Source organism: Hyperolius riggenbachi, chromosome 4 (assembly GCF_040937935.1).
Source record: "Hyperolius riggenbachi isolate aHypRig1 chromosome 4, aHypRig1.pri, whole genome shotgun sequence".
NCBI lineage: Eukaryota > Metazoa > Chordata > Amphibia > Anura > Hyperoliidae > Hyperolius > Hyperolius riggenbachi.
The window spans coordinates 213506315-213526434 of record NC_090649.1 but is presented as its reverse complement, the minus strand read 5'-3'; the positions used below and the strand labels follow the sequence as shown (position 1 = coordinate 213526434).

Here is a 20120-nt window from a genome sequence, read left to right as displayed (position 1 = left end):
AGAATAGCATTAGAGGCAGAGAATCAGCAGGACAGCCAGGCAACTGGTTTTGTTTAAAAGGAAATACATATGACAGCCTCCACAGTCTGCTTACTTCAGTTGTTCTTTAAGGGACAGTGTGTAGAATTGTGTACTATGATAACATAAGTTAGAGTGTGTTTAGGTGTATGTACAGCCCCTGGTAACTTTCTAACACTTCAGATTAACAAGGATGTTTTCAACACCAAGGGGTCATGTGGCATGATAAAATAGACATGTATATGTACTATGCCAAGCACACAAATAACTATGTTGTGTTCCTTTTTTTTCTTTCTCTGCCTGAAATAGTTAAACAGTTTTTGTCCAGTTGGGTCCTGGTCAGACTACAGCAGGACTATAGCATAACCCTCACTGATAAGAATTACAACCATAAAACATATTCTCTTCTGAGTGCAGGAAGGAGATGAAAAGGGTCAATAGTTCATGTATCAGTAGTAATAACACACAGTAATTCGCATAGTAATGTGTCATTGAACAGAGATAATGATATGACAATTACTTAAAACATACATTTACCCTATATACTGGTGTATAAGACAACTGGGCGTATAAGACGACCCCTAAACTATTCCAGTTAAAATATAGAGTTTGGAATATACTCACCGTATCAGACTATCCCTCTTCCAACACATGCCAAATAAAAAATAAATAATAATAAAAAATAAAAAAAGTCATAAACTGGGGCTATGTGAGAACAGATACTGGTACTGTACTGTATGTGGTACCCGGTATAAAGGCAATTGACTGATTGGATAACTCCCCCTCTACCTAAGTGGATTAGTCAGCTCTCCTTGTCTACCTGTTTATCAGAGCGGTATGGAGGGATAGATCACACTGTACCCATAAAACATGCCTCTTTCACCCTCCTGGCCCACCCTTGTGTCCCATTTACCTCCTTCTCTGCCACTCAGATCTCACATGTGAGCCTACAGTTCACTACAGTCCTTAGCAGCGAAACCTGAGAGGCGGTAACAGGATAGGTTGTATCACCCAGCATCAATGACACCAGTCGTATAAGACGACCACTGACTTTTCAGAAGATTTTCAAGTCTTATATGCCAGAATATACAGTAAATATAAAACAAAACTGGAGATATTTAAAAAAAAGCCATTTTTAGGAGGAGGAGGATAGATACAAAGGTTTATCTCATTCGTTTTGACCTCGGTACCCCCATCGCCAGGAGCGTTCTGGGTCTGTGCATTAGTACTGCGCAGGCGCAGAAGCCTGGCAATGGGAGTGTGGCGGGGAGTGTGCGCGGACGGACTGTGCCTGTGCCGACTGGGGGATTTTATGTAGGCCAATTGCGGACGATCCAGGCAGTGCAGGATGACGGGGAGGGAGCGATCCGTCTGGAGGGGGCTGGAGGAAGCTCCAGGTATGTATATTTGTTTTTTTTCTTTACCGTCTCAGGTACACTAAGTGCTTTTGTGTGCTGCCACTGGAGAGGGGCAGCTTTCTCTTCCTCATATCACCACTGAATATAAAGCTACATACACACGGGCTACAACTGTCGCCGCAACCACGTGGCACGCGCGTGTTGCGGCGACAGGTCGCCCGTGTGTATGATGCGCACGCCCCGAACCGCCGCTTGTCAGAGCGATTGACTTGGTCAATTGCTGGCAACAGCTGTCGCCGCAACTTCGACACAACTGTCGCTAGTCCGCCGTGTGTATGCGGACTAGCGACAGCAACTCCATACACAATGTATGGAGCTTCCGGCAGGGGGACGGCGGGGGGGGGGGGGGGGGAGGAACCTTCGGCGACAGCTTCCGCCGTATCTGTGTCCCTCTGTGCGCCGTGTGTACGGCTGTTGCACAGAGGGACCTGGCGACGAGCTGTCGCTGCTTTTTTTTTTTATTTCCCTGGCTACATTTGTGCCTCTATGTGCACAGGCCTTAAATAAAGCCTTATTTAAATATCAGAAGCTACAGGTTGACACTTCAAGGTTTTTATACCTTGCAAAAACTTGAATTTCTATCTATTTGCTATTATTAGTCAGAGATTATATTGCTGGCTACAATCACAGCAGTGTTAGTGACTAATCATTGTGGAATGCCACCTACATCTGTGCTCTCGCTAAACAATACAGTCATATTATACTCAGCCTAGGTGATGTTCACACTACACTTCTGCTTGTAAGCCTGCACAGTGATTTTATGATAAGACCGCTGAACGTGTGCCCAGCCTAGCAGGTGGAATCATCCATATACTAGCTGGCACGATCCAGGGCCGGGCCGAGGCATAGGCTGGAGAGGCTCCAGCCTCAGGGCGCAGTGTAGGAGAGGGCGCACAATTCATTCAGCTGTCATTCCTAATTGTGTATGAAGCAGAAAGAAATAAGAAAAGGGGATACATAGCAGTGACTGCAAGCCAGATAACTAGATATTAAGGTGTTGGGGAGGTTGTGGGCCCTGTGGCCCTCTTAGTCTACTAGTAATCAGTGTGTGACAGCTGAGGTGGGAGGGGCGGAGGGGCGCACTTTGGTGTCTCAGCCTTGGGTGCTGGAGGACCTTGTCCCTGCTCTGGCACGATCAATGCCCATAATTTATGTACCACTTTTGTGTGCCAGTATGTCTGCACAAACAAGTCTTAACATTTCTTACAGCTGCAAGTTTTACCAACCACACTGATAGGTCCCTACACCTGATTACGACACTTTCTTTGACTAATATTAAGCATCACAATAACACTGCAGAGGATGTAAAGTCAGAAGAGGATGTGGTGTTTATTTATTTTAAAGATCTCTGTTCTACAGCCATGCTCTTTTCTATCACATTACATGCTACATGCTTATATTATTAACCTGAAGTGCACAGATTATATAACAGCTAGCACAGAGAGTCCAGTTTCTGTCATTTACCTAGAATGGTGGTTGTCGGTCACAGGCTGAAAATTAAGACTTGATCCTTCCTGCTGAATGCCTGCAAAACACAAGGCATATATTTGATATATTACCAAAAGGGACCAGAAAAGGACAAACAAAATATTAACATTTTATTTTAACTCCAAAATGGGGAAATCCTAAATGTTTTCACAGAGAATAAGTTCTTCTCACACAGAGAAGAACTTATTCACTACACTGAGTGGGTGAGCATCCCAAGTCACTGTGCTAAATCTGCCAGCTCAGACACAGGCAAAGTTCTTAAAGTGGACCTGAATTTAGACCTCCTCTCTGCTCTAAAAGATACACAACAGCATAACCTTTAAACAAAACAAAAAAACAACAACAAAAAAGTGTTACAGCTCACATCCTAAAAATAAATCTACAGTTGCTACTTCCTGACTCATGGAAGCAGACATATTGTTTACAACCTGTACTTTCAAAAGGGTTTATCTGCCATGTGACACAGGGGCGGATCAAATTACAACTTGAGATTAGACACAAATGAGGGGGAATCACGCGGGCTAAACTCTCTGAATACATGCAGGGTGCATTTCTCTACGTTTTCCCTTCTGTTCTGTGCAAGAGTTCAGATCCACCTAAATTTGAATTATGCAACAAACGACTATTTTATCTCCTAAGAAAAGCTAAATGAAAAACTGGCACCTAAAGACATGCTTTAGTTACAGCCATGGGATATGTTAATATCTGTTTAGAAATCAGTCATACACATGCTGTTATCTGTAAGCTTTCCGTAGTACAATGTAATGATGTCCTTGGCATAGGAGCATTTATAATGTGGGCCACACAACTGGAGATACAGATACAAACACACTCTGCGTGAAGGTCAAAGGGGAATTGTGTTGGTAAAAATATATTTCTATGGAATATTATTTGCCATTTAATTTATGACAACTTCTCCATACTATACTATACATTTCATCCTAATAAACAAATGATTACATATGTTCAGATTTGTGTTCAACAAAATTTAAGATAGGATCAATGGACTGAACGATAAGATTTTCACAGGGTCCTACCAAACCCAAAATGGTTGAATGTGTATTACAATATATAAAGTTTGCCATTTTGTGGACATGTATTTTACATTTGGAGATTTGGCAGTGACAAAATAGCCGCCTGAAAATATTACTAAAAAATACAAGCTTACCTTGTTCATCAATGGATATATTGCGAATAATGACTGGGGTGGAGTAAGCTGGAATCAGCAATGGCAAGTTGGAAGGCACTGCATACCCACATGGCACAGGAACATCGTAACCACTTGGCACTCTGGGAGTTTGGTTGTCATCTACAGGCTCTGGATCTTGAGATATGAACGAATCACCTTCTTGAAGTGGTGCAATGTCAATCACAGAATAAGGGTTCACTTTTCTGGGGGCTGTACCGAGATCCCTCACTTGTGGAGAGACATCTTTAGAATCTTCACCTGCATCAACTAAAAAAATAAAAAACTAGGAAATGTAATGTAATGCAATGCGGAAACTATGAGGAAATTATTTTTCAAAAGACATCCACTGCCAGTAGCAGCCTGGCTCATGAAATAAGGGTTCAAACTAGACAGCAACAATGTAGTCAGTACAGGAAGTAAACATACCTAAGGGAAAAAGGGCATACCGGTAATTTGCAATGAGTGTGAATGGTTACTCAAAATCGCAAATAAATTGCAGGGGAGCAAAAAAAAGACTTAAAAGGCTTACAAAAATACGCATTGCCGCATATCTATGCGTGCGTAATGCGGCAACGCGTATTTTTGTACGCGTTGCGGCCCGTAATAGCGCTAATTACAGTGGGGAATGCGGAAAAAGCTACGCGTGGCCAGTCCTGATGGGCCTGTCGGCAAAAACGAAACTAGCTGGCAGCGGGGGACCAGAGGATTAGTGAGTGGCTGCGAGGGCACAGGAGTGCTGCAGGGGGCTGGTAGAAGCCCCAGGTGAGTAAAACTCTTTTTTTTTTTCTGGCTTAAGTGTCTCTTTAACTTTGGGGGCTAAAAAAATTTAACATAGATGAGGTGAAAATAGAGGGAAAACAGGTGAAAAAGCTTGGCGACTCGTGCCCAAAGTGTATTAACTTCTTGGCATTCACAAGTGTGTACAACACAGTAACCAAGCAGCTCAGGGTGACCCAAAACCACACGGAGAGTATAGGGGACTAAAAGAGACCAAAAAGCCCTTCTACTAAAAATCAATGTTTAGGTTGGTTTGTTCTTTGTTCTTAAAACAGAAGGAATTTACAATAATTCAGCTTTAAGTGAACATCTGTGGTAACCCACAATGCACTGCTACTGAATATGCAAAGTATCTCTTTATGCCCCTGAAAGCCAGGCAGGAGAGCTTTATGGTCTCTTTTAGTCCCCGATACTCTCCGTGTGGTTTTGGGTCACCCCGAGCTGCTTGGTTACTGTGTTGTACTGGTCTAAGCCCTAGCCCATAGAGCCATATAAATCTCTGCCATGCACGGATGAGGACTAAAAATCCAAAACAGGCCGTCTGCATGTGGAGTTGATGTGGCTCTGTAAAATTTAAAGGGACACTGTAGGGGAGGGGGGGTCAGGGGAAAATGAGTTGAAGTTAACCGGGGCTTCTAACGGACCACACATCCTGTGCCCACGCAGCCACTCCCCAATGATCCAGCCCTGCCTCCGGTTCACTTCTGGAGTTTGACTTTAAAGTCTGAAAACCACTGCGCCTGCGTTGCCGTCTCTTCACTCCCGCTGATGGCACCAGGAGCGTACTGCGCAGGCCCAGTACGGTCTGTGCCTGCGCCGTTCGCTTCTGATGACATCAGGGGAAGCGAGGACACGGCAACGCAGGCGCAGTGGTTTTCAGACTTTACAGTCTGAAATTCCAGAAGTGAACCGGAGGTGGGGCCGGAGCATCAGTGAGTGGCTGCGCGGGTACAGGATACCTGCGGGGACCCTTAGAAGCCCCAGGTAACTTCAATTCATTTTCCCCCGACCCCCTACAGGATCCCTTTAAAGCTATAGGTATGCTATACACCAGCGGTTCAGGATGCTAGCATGGCTTGCAGGGGGATAAAGAGATAATTTGCATATTCAGTAGCATTGCATTGTGGGTAGCCACAGATGTTCACTTAAAGCTGAATTATTGTAAATTCCTTCTGTTTTAAAAAGACGAGTGTGTACCAAACACAAGCTGTCTCCAAAGATCAAGTTCAGAAACACAGCAAGTGCATGCCATCAGCAATAGAACAAGTGTACGAGTCGCCCACAGAAAGAATGGATAAGAGGAGTAGCCTCACCAATGCACTCCAACTATCTATTCTGACATGAGCTTAATATACCTTTTGTAAGGGCAAAAAGGTGTTTGCGGTTTAAAACTGACAAACTTTTCAACAAAAATGTGTTTCCCTACTTTTTATAACCCATACAATTATCATATTTGCTTTTGTGCACAAGTATTATTATTCATTTAGACATTATAACTTCCCAGTAAGTTCAGTTAAGCTGCTGGTGCATTTTATTCATAACTGTTGTCATTCTGTTGTGAATGCAGCCACCAGTGATTTCTGACCTGTGTTTCACCCCAGGACTCATCAGCTGAAGTCCTGCACAGCCAGATAATGTTTACATAAATGTATCAAGTAAAGAAAGTGTACACAAGATAAGCTTAACAGCAGTTCGGATGCAGGTTCTCCCTGCAGAAGAAAGAGTCAGCCCTGTGATGTAACCCTTTGAATGCTGTGTTAGTATATTATATGCTGTAAATAATCTTTTAGGCTAGAGCAAAGAAGAAATTCTGGGTTATATTCCGCTTTAAGATAGTGGTATTAAAATGATGCTACAAAAAAAATAATATTAAAATCTAGTGCTACGTTAATGGAGGAATTTCTGCAACACTAGTTCTTTACTCACCTGGAGGGTCTGGGAGGTTGAAGCCTAAGTCAATGAGATCACCCTCAGCACTTTCAGGTGGTTGTCTATCGGCTTCTGGAGCATCATCCCCACTATCAAACTCAAACTTCTCTCCTTCATCCTCTTCATCATCGCCAGCAGCAAATGTATCACTGTACAACTCATTTTCAAGTACTGGAAATTAAAAAATAAAAATACATTCATATTAAATAATACAGCACTTTGAATGAAATTCCACCCAAAACAATATAATCAAACTGCATTAAGCTCCCTCCCAAATAAACATGTATAAACAAAAAAACAAAAACAACAACAACAACAAAAAAAAAAAAACGTACGGCAGCACCATAAACTGCTATACATGAGGGAGGAAATGTGTACACAGACAGTGGTGTGCATCTGAATAAGGTACTGGAAGATCAGCACCATCAGCACAGTGCCATGGGAATGGCAGCAAAAAAAGCCAACAAATTTGTCTGGCACTGTGTTCCTAACATCGTCCATCCCCTCCCTAACTTTAAATACCATTTCCCCTTCCATATCCTAGCTGATCCCACTAAACATAAAATGTCATTGTGCTTAACCTGGGCATTTTCCCCCCAAACATAAAATTATATTCACTTACTTCCATAAGGCTCCATTCACACTTACAAAACGCTAGCGCTTTTGCTAGCGTTTTGCTCGCGTTTTTTGGCAATTAACGGCATTCACACTTGGGGCGATTTTCCGTGATCAGCGCTTCTATAGCACTAAACGCAATCTCCGGGAAATCGCCTGAAAATGGTGCAGGATAGATTTTTTTAGGGCAATTTGCGTTAATTGCCGGCAATTAACGCAAATTGCCCAAGTGAGAATGGGCCTATAGATTATTATTGCACTAGCGCTTTAAAAAAGCGCTAGCGCTTGAAAGTTTTGCCAAAATCGCTGGCAAAACGCTCTAGTGTGAATGGGGCCTAACTTAGCTACAGCCAGGGGTGTGAAGTTGGTAGAAAAATCATCCGACTCCAGGCACCCAAAATTCATCCAACTCTGACTCTTCGACTCCACAGTCCTAGCTAAAGCCTCTTTATAAATCACTGTTCTGCAAAACCTATCTATTAAGCTTCTCCCTTAACGTCAATCCAGCCCATCAGCAAAGCAAGTTATTATAACTGCCTACATATTCCAAACATTAAACAATATTTGCCTAATACAATAGCTATACATTTCTACTCTATGGTCGTTATGAACCAGTTTCAACTAAAACCGAGATGAACATCCCAAGATAACAATACTTTGATGACATGCAAGGTCTAACCTAGTTTATTTTGGAGTGGCTGACTGACTTAAAGGAAACCGGAGGTGAGAGGTATATGGAGGCTGCCATATTTATTCCCTTTTAAGCAATACCAGCTGCCCTGCTGGTCCTCTGCCTCTTATACTTTTAACATAGACCCTGAACAAGCATGCAGCAGGTCGGGGGTTTCTGACAATAAGGTCAGAACTGACAAGATTAGTTTCATGCTTGTTGCTGGTGTAATTCAGTTCACTACTGCAGCCAAATAGTTTAGCAGGGCTGCCAGGCAACTAGAATTGTTTAAAAGGAAATAAATATGGCAGCCTCCAGATCACTCTCACCCCGGGTTCATTTTAAAGGGGACCCGGGGTGAGAGGGATATGGAGGCTGACATCTTAATTTCCTTTTAAATAATGCACATTGCCTGGCTCTTCTGCTGCCTCTGCCTCTATTACTTTATAATAGACCCTGGACAAACATGCAGATCAGATGTCTAGGACAAATCTGACATGCTTGTTTGGGGTGTGTTAATTAGACCCTTCTAACCCAAAAAAATCAGCAGGATTGTCATGCAAATGGTATTGTTTAAAAAGGAAATAAATATGGCAGCTTCCACATGTCTCACAGCTCAGGTTTCTTTTCAAGGGCCCAGCGCTGCTGAAGAAGAAGTAGTAGAGCTGCTGGTAGTAGTAGTGGTAGTAGTAAGGTTGATGCTACATACTTCCTGAAATTTTGCTTCACAGGGGGTCCTAGCAATTCTGCAGTCACATATCCTGAGCCTTGACTAAACTTAGCAGGTCTGCAAGGATTCTTAGCTGTGGTATAGGTTTAAAGCGGAACTGAAATAGGTTGACTGAAATGAATAAAAAACATATCAGCTTTTCTCTCTAACAACGTTCATAGTATTTTCGCTGGTCCCCGCCACCGTGATCAGCCTTTTTTAATCGTTTCTGTGCTTCCACCCACCTATTAAGATGGCCGCGGCCGGAACTACTTCCGGGGCATTGCTACGTAGCCAGACAGCTGTAGCAGTAGACAGCTGCCTCGCTGTCTTGAACGAAGTGTACCCCTGTGTGTGTCCCGTCTCACGTTGTAAGCCCCAGCGTGTCCAGGATCAGAGAGACTGCTCCTGCTGGTGTCCGGTGTCCGCTGTCCGGGCTTGCTGTGGTGACCAAGAGCCGCATTCAGGATGAGTGGCAAGAAGGAGCATGGAGGGAATGCGGAGGGGCGGAGAAAAGGCGGTGAAAGGGGGCAGACGCAGTGGAAAGAGGTCAGACAGACGGGCACAGGCCCTTCTTGTCTGCTCGTCATCGACTTGTTAGTCGAGGTATTTAACGGGGAGAATTTGGGACCAAGAGAGCCTGCATAAACAAAACTACTTAGCGCAGAGGTACGTAAGCCTTCAAGGCACATACCTACATTAGCACTTTATTGAAAAATAAGAGTCTTCAGTTCCGCTTTAAAGGTCCCCCTTAGAACAGGAGTATTCCAGAACACATTGGCCCAAATCATTCATATTAACTTTTCTCTCAGTCTTCTCTAAGGAGAGATTTTTAAACATCACCAATAAAACAATTTGAAAGCCCCCACCAAGCAAGAAATTATTTATAATAAGTTTCATCTGATATCTTTTTGTACTTTTTAGTATTTATTTATTTATTTTTGATCACTAGGGGCTGAAAAGTTATTTTTTAGATAATAAAAACAAATATCTCCTTGTAGAAAACTCAGGATAAAAGTTAATAGGATGTGGGCCATTAACTCTAAAATCTGTGTGTGCCAAGTGGACCCAAATCTGACTGAGGCACTGTACCTTTAAGGCCTCATTCCCACTACACGCACTGCCGTGCGCATTTCGGCATTGCGTATAGTGTGCAACACGCAAGAACGCTTGAAGTGCATAGACAGCCCTTTCACCGTTCCCATCATATGACCTGCGCAGCAGTTCGATGCCCTATCGCTCTGCTGCATGCTTTTTTCAGAAATTACAGTGCTGACCAGTTTACTATAGTTAATGGGATCAGCAGCGCAGATGGCTTGCGATCGTACGCGTTGCATTCCGTTTGCACAGCCATCTGTGCTAATTATTGTGAATGAAGCCTAAGAGAGTTCAGATATCTAAGAAGTGATTTCCGTACACAGCTTTAGGATCTCTACAGTATAAGCTGCTGCTAATGTCCTTGTTGTTTGAGATATCTGCTCTTGGTAATACTAAAGATCAAGATCAGAAGCGATGCGTGTAAATTTCCTCAGAGAAGACACAGACAGCAATGAAATCTGGTTCTGATCCATGGAATGCACACAATAAAATTATGCTGCCCTTAGTGTACAATCTTGAATGTAAAATCTTGTCAAATTTCTACTTTTTCCATTTATTATGAGAGATTACAAAACGATCTGTTAAAGCATTCTCAGTCTGTCGGCTTTTATAGTACATAGATGTGGTAACATAGCACAAGATTGCATTGAGTGTGGCAAGCCTTATGGATTACCCCGAAAAGGGAACAATAAAAAACACTGATGTAGAATATTTCTATAATATATTATGAATTCCAGAGTAACCAGTCTAATTAAAATGGACAAAAGAAGAATTGTGAAAGCATACGGTAAAAAGGGGACTGGAAAAAAAAAAGAACGTCCGTTTTCTTCAATCCAAGTACTATTGCAGCAAACAATTGATGTGTATTTGTCAAGGCTGGGTCGTGTTGTCTGCCATTTTAAATAATCTTTCCTTTTCACGCGGGGCTCAGAGGGTGTCAAGCACCAGTGACAAGGGACCTTTGATGGGAACAATTCATATTCTGTCTTCAGCCCTTTCCACAATGCTGCCCCCTCATATCATCCTGCTTCAGTGATTTCTCTTGTGCTCTAGTAAAAGACATCTCTCATGAACGATGAGCCACCAGGCAGAGCTTAAGAGTGGAGTTAAGTAATGACTTGGACTCATAGTGCCATTCTAAATAAAGAGCAGACTCCCACAAGTAAACTGGCTCTCTTGCAGATATTCATCTAATATTTGTTTTTATATATTCAAGCCAGAGGCATGTCTAAGCTCCTGTGGCTCCTTAAAGAGGCCCTTTACTGAAAGATAGTAGTAGAGGAAAAAAATAAATAAGTAAAGACATTTCAAAGCGAGAAGTTAAACAATGAAGTCTTAAAGGATACATCCGGGGTGTTTTATAAAAAAAAAAAAAAAGCTGACCTACTTACTTGGGGCTTCCTACATCCTCTGGCAGCTTATGTGTCCCTCGCTGCAGCTCCGTTGCCAGCCAGTGTCCTGGGGTCCCCTCTGTTGCAGCAGCAGACCAGTAGCGAGGTCACATAGCCGGGAGCATTCTGCGCAGGCACAGAAATACTGCACCTGCACAGCAGTACACTCCCGAAGCAGTACACTCGCGCAGAGGCTGCCGACCTCGCCAGGTCAGCTGCTGCAACAGATGGGACCCCAGGCCACTGGCTGGGAGCGGAGTTGCGGTGTGGGACACATAAGCTGCCAGGGGCTGGAGGAAGCCCCAGGTAAGTAACTATGCTATTTTTTTTTTGTAAAACACTTCGGATGTATACTTTAAAGGGGCACTCTATGGCCATGCTGAAAGACATGGCTTTATTGACCTGGAGGGGCAATATAAGACCATTTATTTATTTTCATTAGCATATAAGAGCTTTACACACTCTGGGCAAACACACACACACACACACACAGTACTGTTTCCTTTACAGTTGGCAACAGCCATCTCCCACAATGCAACAAGGTTCACAGACAGGAGACTATCATGCCCATGGCAATGAAATCACACTGTGGGAGGGGTTTTACCTCAATATCGGCCGCACAGAAGTCCCTGATTATCTATTTGAGAAAAGGTAACGATTTCTCGTGAGAAAGGGGGCATCAGCTACTGATTGTGATGACTTTTGCAATAAAGTTCCTCTTCAAGTAGAACATGAATCGGTTTACCCAAATGTTAACTTACGATATACAGTTAACTCCTACATTTTGTAATACTGCACAAGATACAAAACTAACCCATGATAATTAAATCAATGCTCTGTTTAATACACAAGGAAATAGAGCATTACGATTATTGTAAGTTTAATTTTAGAACCAATCCTGCTTCACCAGTGATTCACACCCATGGCGGTGCTTTGCTCAGTGCAGTTTCTAGGCTAAAATGCACCCAGGGCGAGGGTGTAAAAATTGCACCCCCCCTGAGCAAGGTATGGGTGCCCGCAGTATAGGTTAGCCAGGTCAAGTTGCACTTAGTATAGGTCTCCCCAGTATAGGTAGCCAAGAATAGGTACCCCAGTATAGGTAGCCAAGAATAGGTACCCCAGTATAGGTAACCAGGCATAGGTGAGCCGGTATAGTTGCCCCCGCTATAGGTTAGCCAGGTAGGTGCCTCCAGTATAGGTAGCCAGTATAGTTGCCCCCAGTATAGGTTAGATAGGCAGGCGCCCCCGGTATAAGTTAGATAGGTAGGTGCCCCAGTACAGGTTAGCTAGGTGGGTGCCTCTAATATAGGTAGCCAAAATAGTTGCCCCCAGCATAGGTTAGATGGGTAGGTGCCCCCAGTATAGGTTATTTAGGTAGGTGCCTGCAATATAGGTAGCCAGTATAGTTGCCACCTGTATAGGCTAGCTAGGTAGGTGCCCTCAATACAGGTTAGGTAAGTGCCCCCAGTATAGGTTAGATAGGTAGCTGCCCCCCCCCCCCCAGTATAGGTTAGATAGGTAGCTGCCCCCCCAGTATAGGTTAGATAGTTAGGTGCCCCTCAGTACAGGTTAGATAGGTAGGTGCCCCCCAGTATAGGTTAGATTAGGTAGCTGCCCCCTAGTATAGGCTAGATTAGACAGGTGCCCCCCAGTATAGGTTAGATTAGGTAGCTGCCCCCCCCCCCCAGTATAGGTTAGATAGGTAGGTGCCCCCCAGTATAGGTTAGATTAGGTAGCTGCCCCCCCCCCCCAGTATAGGTTAGGTAGGTGCCCCCCAGTATAGGGTAGATTAGGTAGCTGCCCCCCAGTGTAGGTTAGATAGGTAGCTGCCCCCCCCCCCCCCAGTGTAGGTTAGATTAGGTAGCTGCCCCCCAGTGTAGGTTAGATAGGTAGCTGCCCCCCAGTACAGGTTATATAGGTAGCTGCCCCCCAGTGTAGGTTAGATAGGTAGCTGCCCCCCAGTGTAGGTTAGATAGGTAGCTGCCCCCCAGTGTAGGTTAGATAGGTAGCTGCCCCCCAGCGTAGGTTAGATTAGGTAGCTGCCCCCCAGCGTAGGTTAGATTAGGTAAGTGCCCCCAGGATAGGTTAGATAGGTAGCTGTCCCCTATAATGGAGGGGGGAGCCAAAGCCGCAGGGAGGGCAGCCCGACCTCTTCCTCCCTCTCCTCTCCCGGGGGCCCTCCGTGCTCCCCCCTCAGATGCATAGTCGGTGAGCAGGCAGGAAGCGCTGTTTACAACTCACCTGCCTGGCTCCAAGCTCCACTCTCTTGCCGCCGGTCTTTTCCTCTCTGTATACATGCTGATACACACGCTGCTTCCGGCTAAACAGGAAGCAGCGCGTGTATCAGCATGTACACAGAGAGAGGAGACCGGCGGCGAGAGAGCAGCGCTTGGAGCCAGGCAGGTGAGTTGTATACAGCGCTTCCTGCCTGCTCACCGACTATGCATCTGAGGGGGGGAGCACGGAGGCTGCCCGGGAGAGGAGAGGGAGGGAGAGGTCGGGCTGCCCTCCCTGTGGCTCCGGCTCCCCCCTCCATTACAGCGCCCCCCTCCCAACAGCGCCCCGGGCGGCGGCATGCCGCGCACGGCCCAAGAAACGGGCCTGGCTTTGCTGGATGTCTTTGCTACAATTTTAGCATCAGAATGAACACTAAAAGCTGTGCACAACGAGAGTGGTCTGGATTTCAGGGTCAGTAGCATCATAAAGTCAACACAAAAATGTGCACATTGATTGGTTGGTTGTGAGGGAGGGCCCAGTCTACACAACTGACCCATTTCCAGGGTATGCAAAAAGATATGTTATCACAACAGACATAATACATCATTCATTCATTCATACAATGTCCACACACAAGGACAAGGACAGCTTACAGTTAAAAGAACTTGCTACTTGGATTCATTCAGAAATCTTCCTGGTATAAATAATCTACTGTAACTGTTTTTTCTTAAACTAAATTCCAGTCAGAAAGCTTAATACGCCAATGAGTATTTTTTTTTTTTTATTAATTATTTCTAATATTTATATAGCGCCAACATCTTTTGCAGCACTGTACAGAGTATATTGTCTTGTCACTTAACAGTCCCTCAGAGGGGCTCACAATCTAATTCCTACTGTAGTCATATGTCTATGTATGTATTGTGTATGTATTATAGTCTAGGGCCAATTTGGGGAGGCCAATTCATTTTTCTGTATGTTTTTGGGATGTGGGAGGAAATCAGAGTACAAGGAGGAAACCCACACACACACAGGGAGAACATACAAACATGCAGATAGTGCCCTGTTTGGGATTGTTAGCTGGCTGCTTCGGCAGAGCAACTCATTTGTTAACACAGGATGTTAACCCTATGTCTGCTTTCATGAAAGCAGGAAGTAGACTCACTGCAGATTTCTTGCAGGATTTTTTCAGCTGCAACAAAGAAATGTTTTTCTTTAAAGAAAGTTATGCTGTTGCTTATCTTTTAGAGCAGAGAGGAAGTTCTGAGGACAGGTCTGCTTTAAAGGATGAACATTTTTAACATGTACAATACATATATGCAAAATGTACATTTCTAAAATGCACTATAAAATTACTTTTTTCCTATGTAGGTAGTATAAATTTTGGACGATTCCATCTCTTCCTGGACTCTCTGGAAAGGATCTATACAAAGATATCAGTCAGCTTCACCACTCGTTGCACACTATGTTAGCAGTTGAATTGCGCAAATGCAGTTCAGTAAGAGATGTCTCATGAAGCAGAATGGATTTACTCCTTACAGACCATGCAACCACATGGATTTAGAGTACATTTCCACTAGAAGCATGCCATTCACGTGTCATTTTTCAGACACAAGTTGCATATATGCATTTTTAAATGCAAATTCGCATTTTTTGTGTTTTTCTACAAGTAGAACCAAGAAGGAAGTTCCATTGACATTACGTATTATGATGAACATGCATGCAAAAATGTAAAAAAAAAAAAAAAAAAAAAAAAAAAAGAAAAGAAAACTCACGTGAAAACAGCATGCGGCGTTCAAAAAAAATTGTAGCACTGCTGTCCTTTTTTTTTTTCTTTTTTTCAGGATACTAGTATTACATTATGGAGACAGGCCCATAGGAAATCATTGCTATGCGAATTTGTGTGCCTTTTTAAACTCACAAATTTGCACCTAGTGAAAACGGGCCCAAAACACTGAGGTAGAAAACAGCCGTGTAATAACTAATGAATAAATAACTAATGAATAAATAGCTGGCATTAGATAACAATGGAATTGGGAGCTATATGGTGTTTAGACAGTTAACTTTTTCTATTTTGTGAGTAGGCTAATGTACTTTTAATTGCACGCGTAGTCTTCTTCGCTTCCCGTCCGCAATTGCGCTCTTGCAGACGGGAACTGGAAGGAGATACGTGGCTAGGCCAGCACAAGTGCAGTGAGCCTGTTGGCTGAAAACGAAACTAGCTGGCAGCGTGGGACAGGAAGATTCGGGAGTGACTGCAAGGACACGGGGTGGCTGCAGGGGGCTGGTAAAAGCCGCAGGTGAGTAAAACTAATTGTTTTGTTAGGCTTAAGGATCCCTTTAAGTGTACAGTTTATATTATAAATGTATCATTTGTACTTCACGTTTACACTTTAGATGTGTCTCAATGAAATTGAATGTAGTTACAGGCTGCCACCACACAATGTTCTTTTTCTCATTCAGTGACCAGTTACAGTACTGAGTTGCCCTTGTGTCAAGTAGTGGTATGTATGTGAGGGTATTACTCCAATATGACCACAAGATGGCAGTGAATTTCAGACCAAAAGCAGTTCCTAGGCTCAGACAAGAAGAGGGGGTGAACTCATAAGCAGACTATGAGTTGGGCACTTGAAAACATGGGTAGAAGTGACCATAATGCTGAAGGGGAAGAAAAGGAATAGGAGCAAGTGATGCAGAAGCGATTCATCAGCTGCTTTGCTCCTGCAGGAAGCCCACTTAAAGTGCAGCACATTACCCCTGCCTGCTGCTATGCCTCCACTCCTAGCCTTAGAACTAAAAAGGTGTAGGATAGGGCCCACCGATACGAACCGCCTACCCGCCACTATGGCCTCGATTCATAAAAAGCAGTGCGATAAAAAAATCTTGTTGGGAAAATACAGCACTCGGTATTTTCCCGTTCTGTGTGCTAATTCATAAAGATTTCCACAGCTGCCCTTGGAGGTTGGTAAATTACCGCAGCCCATTGAACGGTAGAGTAGAGCAGTGTGGAGATTCTCTCTTTTGCCCTGCAGAACTGAATCACCCAGACGGCTCTCTGCACAAATGACTCAGACAGGTGACTCGCACAGTCTTTCCCTGCCTGCACAAATGACTCACACAGACGGCTCTCTGGCTCTCTCCACAGATGACTCAAACAGACTTTGGCTCTCTGCACTTTGCATTCATCAGAGCTGTCGGTAACTTGTTAACGCCTCACTAGAGGTGTCGGTAACTACCGCCAGGCTTACCGCTTGTTGAAGGCTTTATGAATTGGAATTTGCTGACAATTTACTGACAGGTGTTGGCGGTAACTACAGCCAAGTCGGTAATTTATCTCCCTGGTCGGTAATGTCAGCTTCTCATGCGGTAACAGCCTTTATGAATTGACACTTTGCTAAGTGGTCGGGAAAGTCTGCTGTTTTCAGCATTACCGCATGAGGTAATGCTTTATGAATCGAGGCCTATGTCGGGACTCCCTGCCTTGCCCAGTGTGGTCCACCGGCCCCCGCATGTCTCCGCTCCCCTGAGTAACAATAAGGGCAGAGCGACTCACCTCCCTATTTATTCCAGCGCTGGGTGGTCCTCTCCGCCTCCGTCATGTCAGCACTACCCCTGTAAAAGAATAGTTAGTGGGCAGAGTGGCTGACCTTCCTCCAGCGGCGGCAATCTGCAGACATCTCGCGGACCGCGCAGCTTCCCCTAGTGACGGCTCATGTTAATGACTCATTAACAGGAGCCGATGAGTCATTACATGAGCCGTCACTAGGGGAAGCCGTGCGGTACGCGAAATGTCTGCAGATCGCCGCCGCTGGAGGAAGGTGAGCCGCTCTGCCGCTAACGATTCTTTTACAGGGGTATGGTATTGCTGACATGACTGAGGCGAAGAGGACCACCCAGTGCTGGAATCCATAGGGTGGTGAGTCGCTCTGCCATTATTGTTACTGGGGAGCGGAGACATGCGGGTGGGGGGGGGGTTGAAGGGAGGGAGCTGGAGCAGACATAGAAAGAAGGACAGGGGACCGGAGGACAACACGGAGGCTAAAGGGGGCATGAACGTAGGTTGCAAACTATCCTCTATACTTTTATACTTTCATGCACAATGGCCTCAATTAACGAAGCTTTATGAAACAGTTTATCGAACGTTTGATAATTTACCTCATGGGTAAAATCTAATTTTGAATTCACTAAGGTGTTCTATATTTATTGAACGCTTTATCGATAAAACATTTGATAAATATATAGCACCTTAGTGAATTAAAAATGACACGAATGACCATCCCCTAGGAATACTCAGTCATGTTTATTACAGCACTTCTGGGCAGATTCAGTAAAGCCAAGAAGCAAGGGGAATTAGCAGGGATAATGTGCACATAGCTACCAGATAGAAGTGTACTGAAGCCAGATCAGTGAGAAGAAAGTCTGTTAGCAAAGAAACAAAACAAATCTAAAACTAAAAATCTAAAAACAAGCTAGTGTGAAGCTCTTGCCTTGGCAGGAACAACAAAAGATCATGTATTTCTATTAATCCTTTCATAGTTATGTTACATAAATATTAAGTTTCAAATAAATCACCCAAACTTTATGATAAACATCTGGTATTAGGCATGAGCCGAGAATAGAAATGTTAACATTGTAATATTGAAATGTTATGAAGCGTATGTTACCTTCGGGTGGTGGGGGAGGAAATTCCTCTAGATCTAGATTCTCCAGACTCCCCATCCTCCACGGTCTTTCAGTATTTCACAGTGAAATGTTCTCCTGTCATTATATAAATAAAACAGTTACATAGATTCACAAGATGTATGAAACCCATTACCACATTTTTCTTTTAGTATACTCTTCTTTCTCAGCAAATAACTTAACAGTGAAATCTTGACACTCTAAAATCCCCATATTCACCGTCATGGGTCACAAGACCCCACCATCGTGAAGCTGCTGATCAGCACTGTCCCCTCCCCTTCCCCCCCCCCCAATCCCCAACTGTGCTGTATTTAAAGAGACTCTAACAAAATGCTGAGCCTTATTTCTTCTATCCTATAAGTTCCTATGCCTGTTCTAATGTGCTCTGGCTTACTGCAGCCTTTCCTAGTGGCACTGTCTCTGTAATAAATCTTATCTTCTTTCCTCTGTCGGCTCTGTCGGGCTCAGGCTGGAATGTATGGAATTTGCAGCACTGCTTGTGATAGGCAGAAGCTTTATACACCCTCTCCAAGCTCTGCATGAGTCACACAGTAAGCTGTTCTCAGCCTATCATACTCTGGTTAGAAGCCATGTCTTGTTTGTAAACACTGCATAAACATGGCAATTACAAGCCAGGATTGCAGCAGGGAGTGGCAGAAACAGCACAGAGGGGCCCAGGAGAACATAATGAAGAGAATGGTATGCTTTTTATTGTAAGAATTTTACAGTACAGATTCTCTTTAAAGAACCTCTGGCATCATTGCCACTAAGTAACATGGATGATAATCAAAAACATAGTTTTATTGAATGTTTTATTCCGCCTTAAGTATGCATTCTGTTTATCATCAATAAACCATTACTGTCTTTTCATTTCCGTATTAAAGAAACTTTATTGCATCAAAGTCTAACTGTAAGCATCATCTTTCCTACTTTTTATCACCCATACGGTTATATTTGCTTTTGTGCACAAGTAATATTGCCTGCTTACAAATTTCCAAAGTACAATTTATCTGCTCTGAAAGCTGCCATCACATTTTATTCAGTTGCTGTAATTCTATATTAAAATCTTGTAGTGAGCTCTTCTGAACTATGTGCATGCTTGAAGCAGAGAGAACGAGATCTCCTTTTCAGCTCAGCTAGGAATGTAGCAAACAGAGCAATGTAAACAAAATATAATGTTATCTCCTCTTTGGATGTGGATCATAAGCTGAAGGTGCTTTCCACTACAGAGAAAAGGGTTGTGTTTAACTGTTTGAATGCTGTTCTCCAACAATTATTACAGGGAGTGCAGAATTATTAGGCAAATGAGTATTTTGACCACATCATCCTCTTTATGCATGTTGTCTTACTCCAAGCTGTATAGGCTCGAAAGCCTACTACCAATTGTCTGACCTACAAATCTGTCCACAAAACCTGTCCAACCTACATTTCCGATCTTACTCAGAGGTACACACCTAGCCGCTCACTCCGCTCTTCCAATGAACTTCGCCTAACCGCCCCCGCATCACCCAGTCCCATGCATGCCTCCAAGACTTCTCAAGAGCTGCTCCAACACTATGGAACTCCCTACCTCCACCCATTAGGGCAGCCCCCTCCTTCAACATCTTAAAGAAAGCCCTCAAAACTCACCTTTTCCCTCTGGCCTACTACCCCTCACAAGTGCTCTAAACCCACAGCTGAACTCTGGTCTCCTACCTTTCGTGTCCCTACCTCTCCCTTTAGATTGTAAGCCTTTGGGCAGGGTCCTCCTTTTGTGTCCAACCTGATCATGCACCTCCATTACTGTGAACCCATGCTAGGCATCTGAGTGAACCTAACTTGCCTAATCTCCATGCTCCCCTCCAGTGACTGACTAAGCATTACCTTGTACTCATGCTGTGCTGCATGAGCTGGTCTTTCTTGTATTCAGGTATTGTCATTTTTC

The 20120-nt window shown here is 43.9% G+C and overlaps 1 protein-coding gene across 2 annotated transcripts in view; it reads right to left on the bottom strand.

Annotated features, from left to right (window-relative positions):
- Positions 1–20120, bottom strand: part of ARHGEF10 (Rho guanine nucleotide exchange factor 10) — a 251922-nt gene that overhangs the window by 169103 nt on the left and 62699 nt on the right. For both annotated transcript variants that reach the window (XM_068281340.1, XM_068281341.1), the window contains exons 2-5: positions 18181–18274; positions 6817–6990; positions 4093–4380; positions 2901–2961 (exon numbers count right to left, since the gene is read on the bottom strand). In XM_068281340.1, coding sequence (XP_068137441.1) covers positions 2901–2961; positions 4093–4380; positions 6817–6990; positions 18181–18235 — 578 coding nt within the window. In that variant the 5' untranslated portion in view covers positions 18236–18274. The remainder of the gene's footprint in view (positions 1–2900; positions 2962–4092; positions 4381–6816; positions 6991–18180; positions 18275–20120) is intronic.